General features: G+C 38.1%; 2 protein-coding genes across 3 annotated transcripts; both read left to right on the top strand.

Moving 5' to 3' along the window:
• The first annotated feature begins 2,813 nt into the window (after positions 1-2,813).
• hdgfl3 (HDGF like 3) lies at positions 2,814-6,237 on the top strand. Of its 2 annotated transcripts, none has more exons than XM_015973632.3 (6): positions 2,814-3,128; positions 4,657-4,733; positions 4,851-4,989; positions 5,061-5,219; positions 5,299-5,463; positions 5,539-6,237. In XM_015973632.3, exons 1-6 carry the CDS (start codon positions 3,042-3,044, stop codon positions 5,557-5,559), a joined length of 648 nt encoding a protein of 215 aa, XP_015829118.3. In that variant the 5' UTR covers positions 2,814-3,041; the 3' UTR covers positions 5,560-6,237. The 2 variants fall into 2 exon arrangements, with proteins under 2 accessions (XP_015829118.3, XP_015829117.3); XM_015973631.3 differs by having other exon boundaries at positions 5,536-5,696.
• A 1,474-nt stretch (positions 6,238-7,711) lies between these two features.
• On the top strand, positions 7,712-11,037 carry mrpl24 (mitochondrial ribosomal protein L24). Its single transcript, XM_015973633.3, has 6 exons — positions 7,712-7,818; positions 8,046-8,232; positions 8,330-8,425; positions 9,502-9,605; positions 10,205-10,335; positions 10,581-11,037. Exons 1-6 carry the CDS (start codon positions 7,724-7,726, stop codon positions 10,715-10,717), a joined length of 750 nt encoding a protein of 249 aa, XP_015829119.1. The 5' UTR covers positions 7,712-7,723; the 3' UTR covers positions 10,718-11,037.
• Positions 11,038-16,874: the final 5,837 nt, after the last annotated feature.

The raw sequence follows: 16,874 nt of genomic DNA, 5'->3' as shown, positions 1-16,874 counted from the left end.
TGCGCATAAATTATCGTTAAATACACCTCAGTGTGTAATCATACCACAATGTGGAACTTTAGTGAGCTGTTGAGCCAAGAAAACGGGCTTCTTAGTGCCCGAACTCCACCAAAACAATCGCCTTCTTCATTCGAATCGAGGACAGGACGGCTACCTTTTCTTCTTCTGTGGTTTGTTACCAGCAACTCTGAAAACTTTAGCGCTCCCCGTGGACACAATTTGTACTAGCATTAGTGTTTTTTGACTGAAATGTAACAGAAAAGAAAACTTTTGTACTTAATAATAAATAACATATAGACTTTATAATGGAAATTTAAAAACGTCTGAAAATATCAAATATCAGTTTTCTATGATATAATTAGATGATTACATAGTTGGTGAATTGTTAGTGAATAGACTAATGCGAAAATTATTCTACTAATTGTTTTTTTAGTTAAATGATCTGCTGAACATATCTTACTCATTATTAAACACAAAAATGTTAAGGAGTTTTAAAAAGTAATTTCACTGTAGTGATCATGACTGAAAGATGTGCTTGAATTTTTTTACAGTAAATTAGTTACACTACAGAGGCCTAAATCATAGAAGAGTGAAATTAATATTGATGTGATGCATAATTCTTAATTAAGCCTGAAGGAAACCATCAGTACATATGTAATAAATATTTCATACAAAAAATTGATTTGAATATTTTAAAAAGCAAATTGAGACATATTTAGTCTAATTTTTAGTTGAAATAAACAGTTTAAAAATCTAATTTAGATTTATCTGGTTTAAAGGCATACTTTTAAACTTTTTCATATTTTTAAAGTGATGGCGTGTATTTTTCCTGGCAATAGGGGGGAGTGCATATCTAAATCATTGCAAGCAAGCAGTATTTTTGTGTTTGAGTAAGACCTTAACAACGGATGGCCAAAAATCCCTGGGAGCACAATTTCCAGTAAAATAACAAACACATCAGATTCCCTTTCATCACTGGCAACGAGTGAAGAGGTAAATGTGTAAAACAACAACGATTATAAATGGTGAAAGTTTTGTAACCATTTGTTACAAATCAGTAAATGCATTTTATCCTCCTATATGGCATTGCCCAGAGATTTAGACCAGCTCCCATGCATTTTAGGCCCGATTTTTATGGTTATATGTTACAAAGCCACCAATATTTTTCAGTAACTGGGCATCATTTAATTCATTTTCAACAGCATTTTGATTAATCTTTCCAGAGATTAAAGATAAAAACTACACATTAAATATTTTTGAGCCAGTATGTGCTAAAACTTCTCTTTAGGGTTATTGAAATGTCACTCAGACCCCCACTGCCATCTGTACCCTGAATACGCATTTGCAACTTCAGAGTGCCGGTCTGTTGGATTTGCATGTTTTAGATCATGAACACAGCTGATTTGTTTAATTTAGTGATGGATCACTCCTGTAAACGCTTTTGAAGGCTAGGGAGAAATTTCAGCTTTCAGATTAACATGTTAAAAAGATGAATGCACAGAGAGGAGATCCGTTTTTAACTTTTGGTTCTACTAAACAAACACTAGGCCGGGGGTGCCTAGTCTGCCTTTAATTACTATAAGGCCCCCTTCAGACAGGCCATGAAAAACGGAAATGTTCCGGACTCTGTCCGTAAGACCTTTGTGTCTGAATACAAACATCCGGATAACGTGTTCCGTAATTTAACCAGACGACGCCCCTAGTAACAGGTCCGGACTTGTTACGGACAAGGTGGCTGCTTCAGACTGGTGAGGTCGAGTTCCGGACAGAGAGGAGGGGGAGGAGGAGGGAACCGGGGGAAGCTGTGCGCACCTAGATAGCCCGCTGCTGTAGCATGCGGCGAACCATGGCAGCTTGCCTCCTACGGTGCAGTCTAGATGCGCGATGGAGCGCTTCACACCGCTTCAGTGATTCCTTTAACCATTGAGCTTCATCATCCAGGTCTCTTATGCATCTTTGTGTGCGCAGAATTATGCTTAACATAAGTCCCCCCCCCCCCCCCCCCCCCCCCCCCAGACATCTGGAACTTTTCCCTGCTGTGTGAAGGCAGCCGAAAGGACGAGTTCCGGTACAAAAGTGGTGTGTCTGAAAACACAGTTCCGGTTAAAAACCGGATTGAATTGTCCACACATATTCCAGAATGTCTATCTGAAAAGGGCTTTAGTCTAATTTTTTCGGGTAATTTTCACTTCTAATGTGGTAAATGTATTGATATATGTTTATGTATTTAGCAGACACTTTTGTCCAAAGCGACTTTCAAGTTATAATCGGCATGTTGCCCTTGAGGCTAACAACAATAACAACAACTTGACATCAATCATGGAGAGGAGGAAACAAGGAGTGGACAGTAGAGAGGGGGGACAGGTGCAGGGAGGGTGCTAGATATAAGTGTGTTAATCTCAATGCAGTAACAATAATAATAATAATACTTTCTTCTTCCTTACTTTACTAATAATTATTGACCCCTGACATATATACACAAGTGTAGGACTCTGTGAGTTTTATATATATATATATATATATATATATATATATATATATATATATATATATATATATATATATATATATATATATATATATATATATATATATATATATATATATATATAAAAAAAATTTTTGTTTTGTCTTTCATAATCTTTTTTTTTTTTTTTTTTGGCAGCATCTTCACTCCATAGAGCGGGGTTTCATTTCAAACCCAAACAGCCCGGGGGAATGAGCCAGCGTTTAAACCAGGGAGTTAATCTGCCGCGCTTCGTTCTAGTAATCTAATTTAGACCAGGGGTGTTTATTTATTCATTCCGTGTTGTGATCAGCGTGCATCGCTTTAAAATTACGTAAATAGAAAAGCCGCACCGTCGCGTTTTCGCTCCATTTTTTTCGCGCCTCACTTATTATTATTATTGGACAACAAATCGACGCTTGGTTTGTTTTGCCGCTGGAGGTAACCACAACGAATTATTTGCCACATAAAAACTATCGCTTTAATACATTTCCACGCGGCTTTTCTGTCATAAAAAGCGATTTTGATTAGAATCATGCCCAGGTCCAATAGGCAAAAGGAATACAAACCCGGAGATCTGGTGTTCGCTAAAATGAAGGGCTATCCACACTGGCCTGCAAGGGTAAGAACCCTCCCGTACATATCTACATTGTAAATATATATGTGGTATTATTTTTCATTTTTGTTTATCTTTTAGTTTGTTATATTTGCCTCTTACTCTTGTCCTCCTGGGAGGCCTACCAGCTAGCTACCATGAGTTAGCTTAGCCGCGTCGTTGCCAAGCATAAACAAACAGTAAGGCGGACAGTTACACATTTTTTCTCGTGTGATTCATCACGTTAGCAGCGCCTTGGTTCAAAATGAGCACTGATATTTTTAGCTAACGCGTCTTATTTCCTTCACTATTTATCCTGGTGTCTCAAGAGGCCTATTAAGCTAACGTTAAGCTTTTCGTCGCCGTTCAAAGATAGCTGGAGCAACAGAACGAACGACAAGCAAACGGGCATGTCACGTTTTATGATAACCTAGCGGCTACAAAGGTTAGCTCAATAGTTCAACACGAAGTCACGTTTAAAATGACTATTTTAAGGTATATATATTTTTTCCTTCATGTTTTATAAGTTGCTGTAATTCATGCGGCTTTTATTCTTGTGCTCTTTGTAAACACGCCTTCCTACACTTGTTGCCGTCAAGTTATTGTCGAAAATGTTTTCATTAGTTGTGCTAGTGAAACAAAAATACGCTAGTAAAGGTATTATTAACATAAACGACCCACTTGTATCAGTAAAAACGAATAAAAACCATATGGTGTGCACATTAATGTTTACACAGATCAAAATGAGTAAAATATGTGTTGAAAACATTAAACTACATCAATTCAAACTATTATATAAGAAAAAATATGATTGTTGTTATGGATTGGTATTAATTTTTGAATATATTTTAATAAAAGCGATTAGATACATTTTAAATAATTGATTTAATTTATTTTAGGCTAGAGATGCACTGGTCCTGTTGTTTTGGGCCAATATCGATTTTTAATTGTCTGATCTGCCACTCCTGATTTTAACGTCACACTGAATATTGATCTGTGCGTTGCTATCAGAAATGTTATTTTATTTAGTTTGATTAAAAATTATGATTTTGTAAAGATAGCAAAACAGCAAAAACACAAAGTAATTTGACTATTTGAATTTAAAATTCCTGATCAATTTTCTGGTGACCCATTTTAAATATTTCAGCAGCTTCTTCATCAGTTTTGATGCCCTGAAATAGCATATTAATAGATTCACCAAATTACTGCACTTTCACCCAAAATAGTGTTACTGTTTTGTGCCTTTTCCCTCCTTTTTTCAGTCTTATCTGCCTAGTGTGTAACAGGCAGTGGGCCCTGCCCCAACTACCAGCTTACAGTAGTCCTATCTGGAAACGCCAAAAGGCTCGTCTACACATCGTCATTCAAACTTACATTTACGGTATCTGGCAGCAATAAGAGCTGAGGACAAGCTGACTGTTGACATCACCGAATATTATCCCACAAAGATTTAAATTTTGTTCTTTTAGTCTCTGTTTTGCGGCTTTGTGCTTTTAATATTTTGTAATCGGATCGGTTCAGTTAATTTCATGACTCTCACTCTCTTCGTTTCCAGATTGATGAGTTACCCGAAGGAGCTGTGAAGTCCCCCTCTAACAAATACCAGGTGTTCTTTTTTGGGACACATGAGACGTGAGTATGTCAGGTCTCTAATTTAGTATTTGGGAAATCAAATTGTGATCGTTTTATGATTGTTTTTGCTCGACTTACGCAGTTGTTAAAATTTCTAAAAGCCTTGACTCATTCCAGGGCATTTCTGGGGCCCAAGGATTTGTTCCCGTATGATGAATGCAAAGAGAAGTTTGGGAAAGCAAACAAGAGAAAAGGGTTTGCTGAAGGACTCTGGGAGATCGAGAACAACCCCACTGTGACTCATGAGGGCTATGAGGTGGGTAGGCATTTCAGATTGAAGCTAGCTGGGTAGATCCATTCCATTCATCGACATCTCATCTCATTTAGTCGTCAAAGAAGGACGACTCTTTAGAAGGAGCGGGGGACACCGGCAGCTCGGAGAAAGCAAACGCCGACGGCAGCAGCGATGAGGATGAAGGCACCCTGGTGATCGATGAGAAGAACGAGAGGGGAGCAGCTAAACGAAAAGCGGAGGAGTCAGCAGAGGTGAGCTGCGATCACTCAGTCTGTTGATGGACATGGATGCTTGTTAATCCTTCTAAAGGCCTGATTGCTATTTTTAAAGACATCTCCTAAGCGGCCAAAGGACCCTGAAGCAGAAGGTGACGCTAACAAGACCAACACAGAGGTCAAGCTGAATGATGTGGCTGGAGCCAAAGTAAAGACGCCTTCCTCGAAGGGTGAGGCCCAGGAAAACGCTCCAGATGGGGCCCAGCTAACAGCAGAGAAGGTGAAGCACACACCAAGTCGTTTTTTATAAATGAGTGGATCTAGAATCGCTGACGATATTCGTGTTTCCCAGCAGCCGGTGACAGGCAGCGCCTAACATCAGCTCAGAAGAAAACCAAGAATCCTCAAAGCTTCTCTCTGAATTCAGGCATCGACAGAATTACTCATGGGCCGCCAGATTTCTGCTCTTTAAATAATATGGAAAATAAATGTAAGGGTTTATAATGATAAAATGTCATTTTTCATTTTTGGGGATTTTATATATCCCAGAAAGAAATCCAATTTGACTCCAAACAACTGAACCGAGCGCTTTCCAGCTCACACGTAAATGGGATTTTGGTGTTTATATATTTTTTATTTCTAAGTGCAATTACATAATTACAAAGTCTGAACCAGAGGTGTCGGCACATTTTCCATTTAAGAGCTGAATACTGCATAAAAATCACATGTAAAGTACAAAAACTCCTGTTTGATGGTTTTAAATGTAGAAATTAAATAGAAAAAGGAACAAATTTTCACCGACTTTCAGCTTTCGTTCACTACTTTCTACTCCTATTTGTGTCTCGTAGCTTCTGTATTCAGTCATTAGAGAGTTGCACTTTTAGCCCCTTCATTATTCATTTCATCCGTTTTGCCCTGAAATGTTCCTGCAGCCAGTTTTGTGTCTTGGGTGTGTTTGTGTATGCTTTACTGGAGGTGACCAAACTCATAAAATGCTACAGGATGTGTGGATCCCGTTTGTAACCCGTTAGCGGCGGTGATGGGACGTGGTTTAGAGCAGAAAGGCATTCCTGAACATTGTCTCGGCTTGATCCTGAAATGCAGAGGTGGAGCAGAGCTATGCTGCCAGAGGAGAAAATGTGTATTTTTTATTTTTATTTTTTTTTTGTGTGTGTGTGTTTAGATTTTCCTCATCTCAATTTCTCAAAATCATGACCTTCGCATACTTTCAGATCACAGCGCTGCCGGTGCCGTTTCTCGAGGCTTAAGATTACGATTTAGTTCAGAAATTAGTTGCAACGTTGTCTTAGATTTGACCAAAGTGTGAGTTCTTTTTTCTTTTTTTTTTCTTTAAGAAATTGAACAAAAATAGTTTAGACTAAAGCTTAAATAATGTGTAATACCCCACCCTTGTAACTGGAACACAAGTTGTTTTGCTTTTTTTTTTCTTACTATAAAGCAAAGTTGTGGAAATTGTCGTTCTTTCATTGCTTCAGTGTTTTTTCATGTCTTTGGTAATGTTGGTAAAGTAAGTCAAGTCATAAAACAAAGGGAAATGTTCCGCTAAAAAAGTTCTAATCGTTGTGTAAAGATGGCCTCTTATTTTTCGTGGCACGCCACTAAATGTCAGAATGAGTTCATTTCAAGTGTTTAATTTGGTTTTCAATTGTACAATTTATTTTTGCTTTCTGATTCTTTAAGAAACTGATGGTAATCCTGATCTGCTGTTTAGTTTATTGTAGTTGCCACATGATTTAATAAAAATGTTGATTATCAAAAATAAACCTTGTTTCAATTACTCTATACACAGTATTATGTACTACACTGTAAGAAATTATGTTGAATTTACTTAACTAAGTTAGGTCAGCTAGTTCCACTAAAACCTATTTGCTTAAATTTAAAGAGTAATTTGCTTTTACTCATTGATTTTCAAACTAATCAAACATTTTAAACATAATTTTGTTGTCTTTTACCAGATTTTTTTTATTGTTAGAAAGCTTTGGAGCTCAGTCTCATCCATCTTGCCCCAAAGGCTATGTGTGTGTATATATATATATATATATATATATATATATATATATATATATATATATATATATATATGTATATATATATATATATATATATATATGTGTGTGTGTGTGTGTGTGTGTATATATATATAATATATATATATATATATATATATATATATATATATATATATATATACATATATATATATATAATATAGAACTTACTGGTGCTTCTATTGGCTGCATATTTATTTTTAGCAAGTTCCTCTTGAATAGGAAACTGTGAGGCTCACCTTGGATTTAAAATAGTTGAAAACCAGCCTTTGACAGTAAATTATATTTTAATATATACAAATAAGTGGCCCTAATTAATAAACTAAATAAAAATAAGATGTAATCTTTTATTTAATCTACCAAAACATTTGTAAAATAAATGTTAACGGTAATTTTTTTACATCTATTGCATTTTTGCATATAGATTAAGCATTTAAAAACAAATTATTTCTGTTGAGTCAACAGCGGCGCATGCGTGAAACAGATTTTTCTCCTGGCCAGCAGGTGGCGCTACCATTAGCTAGCATTATTCGTTCTGCTACATGTGACATTGACTTAAACAGAGGGTAAGATCTTTCTACATGATTTCAATTAACAATTTCCACCAAAGTTATACATTTAAGTTTGAATAAAACAGTTGTTTGTTTTGGTGTGTGTGCGTTGAAGAACACAGAAGTGGCGGACCCATGGGCGAACCGCTTTAAGCTAACGTTCCAGTCAGATAGCATTAGCCTAGCTTGGGTTGCACTCTGATGTTTACAGTATAACTTCAGTTTTGATCTACCTGTTTCAGCACAATGAGGCTGACCGCTCTCCTGTCGATGGCAGCCAAGGTTGTTGTGCCCAAAGATTACCGCTTCGGAACCAACAGACCGTGGACGGAGGCAGCTAAAAGGCGAAACCCACCAGGAAAGAAGAGGAGGAAGGTGTTTGTGGAGCCGCTGGGGCCAGAGGACTGGACTATTCTCAAAGGTGACGTGGTAAGAAGCCCACCAGGATTCAGAATTTAACAATCTCATGCACACAATCCGGATTAATGAAAGCTGAACATTAACAGACTTTTCATTTGGTGTCCAGGTGGAGATTCTTGCAGGAAAGGACAAAGGAAAGCAAGGAAAGGTGACCCAGGTCTTCAGACACAGAAACTGGGTTATCCTGAGTGGACTTAATACAGTAAGTAATAAATAGATTCAGATTCTGCTTTTAAAACGTAAAACGTAGGTTTTTCTCAATACATTTAAATTAGAACGCAGACTGCAGCATCCTAGGTGCATGAAGGAACATCGTCCTTCCTCCCAGCAGCTGTTAGACACCATGCTGCTCCCAATTAAACCAGTTAAGTTTTTGCATTGCTGCAAATTTTTGTGATTTGCAGTTTCTGTTGTTCTACATGCACTCACTCATGTTTATTTTGCACAATTTAACATTCATGTTCTTACTCCATGTAAACTTTCTGCTACATTCTTTTACTCATTTCTTTTGTTATAAATGGGGTCAAACAAATCCAGTAAGTGTTTTTTTTTCTTTTTCAAATATGTTTCATCAGCCTTTTATTTTTTATTCTTTGAATCTGAGGGGAAATAAAGAAAGCTTCTATTCTAAAACCATTTGCATTGGTATTAGAATTTAAATTAGTTTTCTTATCTTTGGTTTGTTAAAGGCCTCCATCTAAACTCCTAGTAAAAAGGCTGCATGGTGGCGCAGTGGTTAGCACTGTTGCCTCGCAGCACGAAGGTCGCAGGTTCAAAACTCGCCTTTCTGCGTGGAGTTGCGTGTTCTCCCCATGCATGCGTGGGTTTTCTCCCCCCACAGATCACAACATGCCCTATAGGTTAAAAAAAATTGTAAGTCGCTTTGGGTAAAAGCGTCTGCTAAGCACATAAACATAGTAAAAAGGAAGCAACGATGGCCCTGATGAGGCCACGATGAACTGAAGTTTTCCTAATTAAAACCTTGGCCTCCACTTTAGAAGTGGCTACAGTTGTGTCAGAGACTTTTAAGATGCTTTAAGTTCTTTTTTCAGAGGTGATAAATAAGGGCTGTTTCTCAAAGGATGATTAAAGTCTGTGTTAGATTTCAAATAAAAGCACCTCACCAGCTCCTTGTTAGAAAAACAACCGTTTACCTCAAACAAAGGTTTATTTGTTACTGCGAAGTAACAAATAAAAAGTTTATTGGATTCATTTATCTCCACTAGGTGGAGCTAGATGTTCTGTTTGGACAACACTGACTTCTCTTTTCTGTCCCAGCATTACAAATACATTGGAAAAACCCACGATTACCGTGGAACCTACGTCACCAGCGAGGCTCCTTTGCTGCTGCGTGATGTGGCCCTCGTGGATCCAGCAGACAGGTACAGAAACCACCAGAGCAGTACTGGATTTAACTTAGTGTGGAACATTTCTGGAGCCGCGTGAGAACTGCAGCATGCTTTTTAGGTTAAGAGTCAAACTGTAGCTTTTATTTTCTGTGAGTGTGTAGCTGTAGCTGAAGGTTCAGGGTTCCTACGGGTGCTGGAAATGCATCAAAATGCTTACATTTTTATATTTTCACGGTTTTTAGTCATTTCTATTTGTTTTATGTTTATTTACATATTAGTTTATATAGTTTTTATAGTTCACTTCATTTTGCCCTATTTTAAGGATTTTTTGAGACTACTGTTAATATATTTTTAAATCATGTGTGAAATTCTTTAATAAGTCCCTTGAAAGTCATAGAAAAGTGCTCAAATTAGATTTTGGCAAAGGTGCGGGAACCCAAATGTTGTGTTTAGGGAAGAATCCCGTTGAATTACGCCCTTAATGAGTTTATATCATGTTGAAAGTCTGTTGTACAGTTTAACTGTGCGTGTTCATTGTTGCTAATAAAGAGTGAAAAACATTGAAAACATAATAAAACATTGATCTGATGCTAACCAGTATCCGTTTTGACGTTCTGGACTTCATCCCTCAGGAAGCCCACTCAGACCGAGTGGAAGTACACAGAAGAGGGCGAGAGAGTCCGCGTGTCGGTCAGGACCGGCCGGATTGTCCCTAAGCCTGTTGTAGAGCGGCGGGACGGCATCGTGCCGCAGCAGTGGATAGGTGACTTTATTTTACGCCCGGATGAATCTCGAACCTCAAACCAGCTGTTGTTTATCATTCAAGCGTAAACTTGAATAATTAAAATAAGTTTTACAGTGTAATCATTTTTTCCCCTAACTCCTCAGTCATCAGGTCGACTAGTTTCACAACATTTAAAGCTTTTCTGGCTAAATGATTAAAAATTTTGAATATTTTTGTAATTTTAGAATAAGATTACTTATGAATACTTCGTCTTTTCTATACAGATGGTCCCAAAGACACCAGTCCTGAGGACACTCTTGAAAAGACATATGTTCCATCTCTGAAAACCCTGGAAGAGGAGGTGATGGAGAAACTGGGCATTCGGGAGGACAGGAGGCACCGGAGGTCCTACTGGTACTGATGAGAGACACCCTGTGTTGGGGACGTCCAGATCGCACGGATCTTGTCCTGCCGTGGGTCCGTCTGCATGTCAAGTTGTTCATATAAACTGTGAGGACACCAACAAGGGGATCGGAGTGAACGTAAATGTGCTGTTGCAACATTTAAAGATCATTTGTGAACATCACGAGCTAAAAGTGAACCGGTAACATAAATGTTTCCAGAATAATTCTGTATTTTTGTTATTTTATTGTGAAAAATACCACATTTGATATTTTCTCTGTTTAGCTCAAAACAAGTAAAAAGAAAAAACAAGTTATTAAATCACAAAGTGCACAATTAGAGTTGTAAATAAGTGTTTGCTTGAAGAGGACCCATGTATTTAACAAACCCACGCAGAATTACACACCGTGTTTTTCTATTTTTAGGTCGGTGGAGCATTTTTTCTGCTCAGTCTTGGTAAATTTGACCAAGAAACATTGGCAGTTAAAAATGTATCTGGAATTTAAATATAAAATGTTATTGATTGTATTTTCTTACTTCAAAGAAAAAAAGAATCTTTTAAATAACTCTTGAAAATTAAAATGAAAGAAGCTCTAAAAGTGAAAGAAGACTGCAGGACGGTCACTAAGCTTTAGACGTTTTAATATAAAGGTAAGTAACAGAAATTGAATAGCCATAACTGCACCAGAGTCTAACCACGAGTCTGTACCATGAGAAAAATGACATCATTAGTGGTGTTGGCAGCATTAACAATGGAAATGGCTGCAGTCTGTTTGCATCAGTCATAAGGCAGGAAATTCTGCATATTATTTTACCGATGCCCAGACGTGCAGCGCTCCAAGACTTCAGACGAATGAGTGAGTCTGTCTTTCCAAAGCGTCTGGGAAACGTTGAGACTTGAACGGTTTGGGAGGAGACGACACAGACTGAAAAAGTTTCAACAAAGTTCTCTCACCTCTTTTGACTCCTACGCCTGGCGCTGCTGCTGCTTGTACCCGTGTTAAAAATCACAAGTATGAGTTTGTGAGTATGAGCGACTGGAGGTCAAACTGAATTAGGCTCCTACTGATTATAGGGAAATAAAACAATGAGGCTTTGAAAAATTCATATATTTACAGGAAACATAGTTTAAATCTCCTGCGTTAAAGGAAAAACCCTTGTGGATTTGCTGCCTGATCAACCTCAGCTCAGAGAAATAGCTTTTATGTTCTATTAGGACTGATAAGCTAATGGCTAGTATGAATCAGCTGGGATAAAAGTGGATTAATTTTAAATATTAGCATTAAATTGTGACAGTTTTATTGACCCTTATGTGTCTGTTAAATTAGCTATTTGAGTTATATTTTATCAGTGTTCAATATCAAAATCACTATTTTTTTTTAATTCTTATTTTTTGGAAAAAACAATTGTACTAGTTACCTTTTTTTTTACATTTATTAATATACATTCAGTTTGATTAGGTTATATTTACTTAAACAGTAAAGTGTTTTTTTATTTAAGGGCACCAGAGGTGGAAAATGTATCCCACATTTAAGCCCCTCCCCCTCCTTTTCGTGATTACGGCTGTTCTAGTGGCTTCTAGTTTTATCTCCTGCCTCAGATTTACTTTTAGACTTAGAGTAGTTTTTACAAATGTTGTTAGTTTTATAGGTTGAACAATTTAACGGCTGGTTGGGTTTTATTTAACAACACTGGTCTCATCTAGTTTTCTGTAGTTACAACAGCTTGGCCGAATGATCCCCCAAAAATTTTTTTTCCACTCTTATTTCCCAAAATAATCCATTTTAATTCCATCTAAACTGATCTTCAGCGTTATGTAGATGTGCGATATGTGAAACGGGAAGCCTGGGCAACCACACGTATTGATTTACTGAAAGTCGAGGAGCTTTTTTCCCTAGCTCTCCAGCTGGTGAAGCCGCTAGCCTCCCTGCCACCATGTGTCACAGATCACCCAACATTTCACAGTGGATCTTTCTACTCCTAATTTCTGGTTACTGCCATGCAGAGAGCATGGTTTGGCCACAGATCGAGCGGATGAGCGCCGCAGCTTTCCCAGACTCCTGAACCAGTTTGCCTTTGCACTCGGTGGGGAACAAAAAGCAGCGAGTCAGCGGAAACTGGGTTTTGAGGTTTTGCTTTTATGGGAGGAAAAATGATTCCAAGGCTGGTCGTCTCTACTGTCAGTGTCAGAATTGTAGCTCTGCAGCAAGGTGAGGTGTAACGGTGATGAAGTGTTGCCTCATTTAGCTCGGCTGTTTTTCCATTTGCACACTGATTTATTGGGAGACCTGATGTTTGAGTGTCCGTCTTATAATTTACATCTTGTGGTGAGTTGACAGCATTTCTGGTAACCCAGTTAAACAAAACCACAGACATGAATCAAGGAGAATTACCAAAACTTCAAGAAAAGCTGCTTTTCAGCTGAGTCATGTTTGCACCTCTGCCATATGAGGCCCACCTGGTGGTAAAACCTGCAGGTAATGACTGGAATTATTGAATATTCAAGATGAACTTACTTAATTTTAGAAGCATGAGTATTTCTTACATATCTGAAGACAGTTTCAAGCAAAATCTGAGTTCTTGACTCATAATGATGGTGTCTAATTATAGGGTGCTTGTTTGATGGCTGCTGGAAAATGTTACTTCAGCTTGTAAGCAGGTCTGATGCAAAGCTGGGATAGCCTGGCAAGCCAGACTAAATAAATAAATTTATTATTTAGTCTGGCCACGCTCCATTGACGGCTCTCGGTTGTGGGGCGGGTTCTACGGTTGTCTTTCAAATGATCTCCGCATGCTACTGGACAATGAATGTGACATACTCTTGTTTCACTCTGTTGCATCATCCCACCCACCAGGCATATAGAGTGCCCTGATTTGCCCACAAAGCGGATAAAGCTCTGTGATTTGTTCACTAAGCAGATAGAGCACTATGATTGGCCCACCATTATGGACCAATCACAGCTCTTTATGTGTTTGAAACCCCTCTAGAGAGCTGTGATTGGCTAGCCAGAGTCCTGGTAGGAGCTGTGGAGGTTCCAATGGAGCATGCCTAGACCAAACTTTGCAAAGCAAGAATTTGGTCTAGTTCACTAGGCTAAAGCTGGGATCCATATTTGTTCAAATCTTCCAAGTGGAGCGTTGAATTTATCAAAACATTTTAACATGAGCAGCGGTTTTATTTTACTACAACAAAATAATAAATAAAATTGGACCTTACTACTTGTATGTCCTCCACCAGAGGGTGTAAAGTTAGGTTTTTGATGAAGGTACTAATCCTGATACTCCACCTGGATGATCCATCATCCGGTGCTGGTTCTTGGCCCGGTGATGCAAGGTTTTCTCAGGTGTACAAATTATATCAATGAACAAATATATATTGTCATTGAAACTAAATTAGATGGTGTTCAAAAACTTGAAAGGATATAAATGTGAACAGGATGTGCTCAGAGTCGACTAGAAAAGGTAAAAATCAAGTCAATCTAGGCTAAAATCTTAGGCTGTCATTAAGGTTAAAAAGGGTAAAAATGAAGACATTCAGGCAGAAATCACAAAACAGTGACTCAGCAATAAACCATATTACGCCAGAGAGGAGCACCATAAGCTGAGCCTCTGCTGCACTGGAGGAGTTTAGGTGGTGTTAAAGGTGCAATAAGTAAGACTTTTACATTGACATAAACAAAACAGCCGAGTGTCTGAATTTTGTTTGAAGAAAGATTACATTGAAACAGATTCCCTTCTAAGCCGGCTGAGGGGTTGTTAGTTTTTCTCTTTTTAAAAAAGGCAGAAAATGGATGTGGTTTTACTTTACAATCTTTCCCGTCTCCATACTTCCTGGTTTCAGAGCCAATCATGTCTTTGCCAAGTTTGCACTGGCAAACATTTCTGCACCTGCATTTGTAATTCGACACCAGCCGAGCAACAGTGTTATGGACAAAACTGATCTTTAGAATCCAGATTAAAAATAAAATTCCATTTTATAAAGCCAGTTTATATGAGTTGGAGAAAATAACCATAGCAACCAGTGACTGCAGGAGATTGGCAGATTGAAGAGATGATTTAAGAGAATCTTAAAAAAAAAAGAAAAAAAAAAGGATGTTATAGTTTTGCTTGTTCTTGAGTCACTCTGGTTCAACCATTGGAAACAGACCTGTAACATCCGTCTTCTCTTTGAGTTTTGACCTTTCTCTTTCAGACTTTCCAACTGTTACCGGAGTGTGAGATTCCTCAGGTGTGCAGCTGCTGCTGAGTCACACGACATCCATTACAAAGTACCTTTCAGCCGCAGAGAAGGTGGAAAGCCCACAAGGTGTCCATGATCACACCGTAGAAGTGCATGTAAGAGTTGTTGAACGTTATTTGCAAAGCAACACATCTTTTGCTTAAAGTTTGTTAGAATCAAATTGAGTTATTGACAACACAACTGCGTTTTAGGTTTTGGTCTTGAATCGAATGCTAAAGCTATGAACCAGAGTAGCTTTTCCATCAGATTTTCCCCAAATTGTGCTACATGTTGAAAAAAAATACCTCATTAGAACCAGTCTGACAACACGAAATAGGCTAAAAGATCTCAAAACGCAAACATAGCCCACTCTAGAGAATTGAGTAGGGCCTACAGTGTCTTAAATCACCACAGGTCTCACTTGGTTGAGGCCAGAGCCAGCGGTCATGAGACAACACTAAATAAGAATGAAACTTTAGGTCTGTGTTTCCTTAAGCCAGGCGGACACTGTGCGACTTTTTCACTCGGAGCACTCAGCTTCAGCTCAAACTGTACGACTTCCTCGCAGAGCAGATCTCACGAGTCATGCGCTCACACTGCACGACCCAGTTCTCGGATGCGACCTGACTGCTCACACTGTACGTCTGGTAGCAACACGTCGGACCTAAAAATATGCGAAAAATAGCAGTTTTTACACAACACGTCAGACTTTTTTGTCTTGTCTTGCCTGTTGTCCTTCGGGAGTGCTGCAGGAGGACACACAGGGATTTATGGGGGTTGGATGAGGAAAACAAAATAAATAAAGTAAATCTGTGTTTTGTGATCAGTTTAATTTGACATGAACACGACAAACACGCTTTCTTGACAATCTTTGTGAGAAAAAAACATGTAGAAATTAAAAGGAACAATGTGTGTTAATAGGGAAATAGCGGGCGAGCGGTGTTGATGCATGATTGCGCATGCGCCGTGAGCGGTTCTGGTACTTTTTGGGTCACGGCTGCTCGCAGCGCCACTTCAACATTGCGATACCCTCACGAGGGACGAGCAAAATATTAAACACGCCAGAAGTCCATGCGAGCTCACGATTGCTGATCGGTAGCTGGTCACGTGGTGTTAATCGCCTCTCGTAACCCCCTGTACACTACACGAAGCTCGGCGCAAAACTCGCCCCGACCTCGTGGATTCTCGCACGAGTGGAAAATCGGCTCAAAAAAGTGAAAAAGTCGCACAGTGTACGCTCGGCTTTACATGTGGTGTAAAACTAACTGTGTTCTAGAAAACATTTACTACTAACAGTCAAATACGGTGGGGGTAGTGTGATGGTCTGGGGCTGCATTGCTGATTCACTACCTGATGACAACATTTAGATTTAAATTTAAATTTTTGGATTTAACATTTAGATTTGGATTTGACATTTATATTTGGATCTACTACTTAGATTTAACATTAAGGTTTAGATTTAAACTTTAAATTTGGATTTCACATTTAGATTTAGATTTTGGATTTAACATTTACATTTCAATTTAACATTTAGGTTAAGATATAAAATTTAGATTTGTATTTCACATTTAGAGTTAAAATTTAAATTTGGGCTTCACATTAAAATTTAGATTTAACATTTAGATTTAACATTTCGATTTAACATTTAAGTTTAGATTTAAAATTTAAATTTGGGTTCACATTTAGATTCATATCAAACATTTAGATTTAACATTTAGATTTGGATCTGACATTTAGATAGATTTTTAGAATTTAGATTTAGATTTAACATTTACATTACCTGAAATTGTCTGAAATGTAAAAATGATACTACATGACCATTTCAGGCCATTTTTATTCTAGCTGTGATGAAAGTTGCTAGGATAAAGAAGCTAAATAACTGCATGGTGGCACAGTTGTTAGCACTGTTGCCTCACAACAAGAAGATTGTAGGTTCAAAACTCTGCTGTGGCCATGT

This window comes from Nothobranchius furzeri, chromosome 19, assembly GCF_043380555.1.
Source record: "Nothobranchius furzeri strain GRZ-AD chromosome 19, NfurGRZ-RIMD1, whole genome shotgun sequence".
Lineage (NCBI taxonomy): Eukaryota > Metazoa > Chordata > Actinopteri > Cyprinodontiformes > Nothobranchiidae > Nothobranchius > Nothobranchius furzeri.
The sequence above is the reverse complement of the archived record's forward strand: the minus strand, read 5'-3'. Positions and strand labels throughout refer to the sequence as shown.

Coding starts and splice junctions, on each gene's coding strand:
- hdgfl3 (XM_015973631.3), top strand. CDS start 3,042: ATGCCCAGGTCCAATAGGCAAAAGGAATACAAACCCGGAGATCTGGTG. Junction 3,129..4,656: donor ATCCACACTGGCCTGCAAGG/GTAAGAACCCTC, acceptor CTTCGTTTCCAG/ATTGATGAGTTACCCGAAGG. Junction 4,734..4,850: donor TTTTTTGGGACACATGAGAC/GTGAGTATGTCA, acceptor GACTCATTCCAG/GGCATTTCTGGGGCCCAAGG.
- mrpl24 (XM_015973633.3), top strand. CDS start 7,724: ATGCGTGAAACAGATTTTTCTCCTGGCCAGCAGGTGGCGCTACCATTA. Junction 8,233..8,329: donor CTATTCTCAAAGGTGACGTG/GTAAGAAGCCCA, acceptor TTTGGTGTCCAG/GTGGAGATTCTTGCAGGAAA. Junction 10,336..10,580: donor CGTGCCGCAGCAGTGGATAG/GTGACTTTATTT, acceptor TTTTCTATACAG/ATGGTCCCAAAGACACCAGT.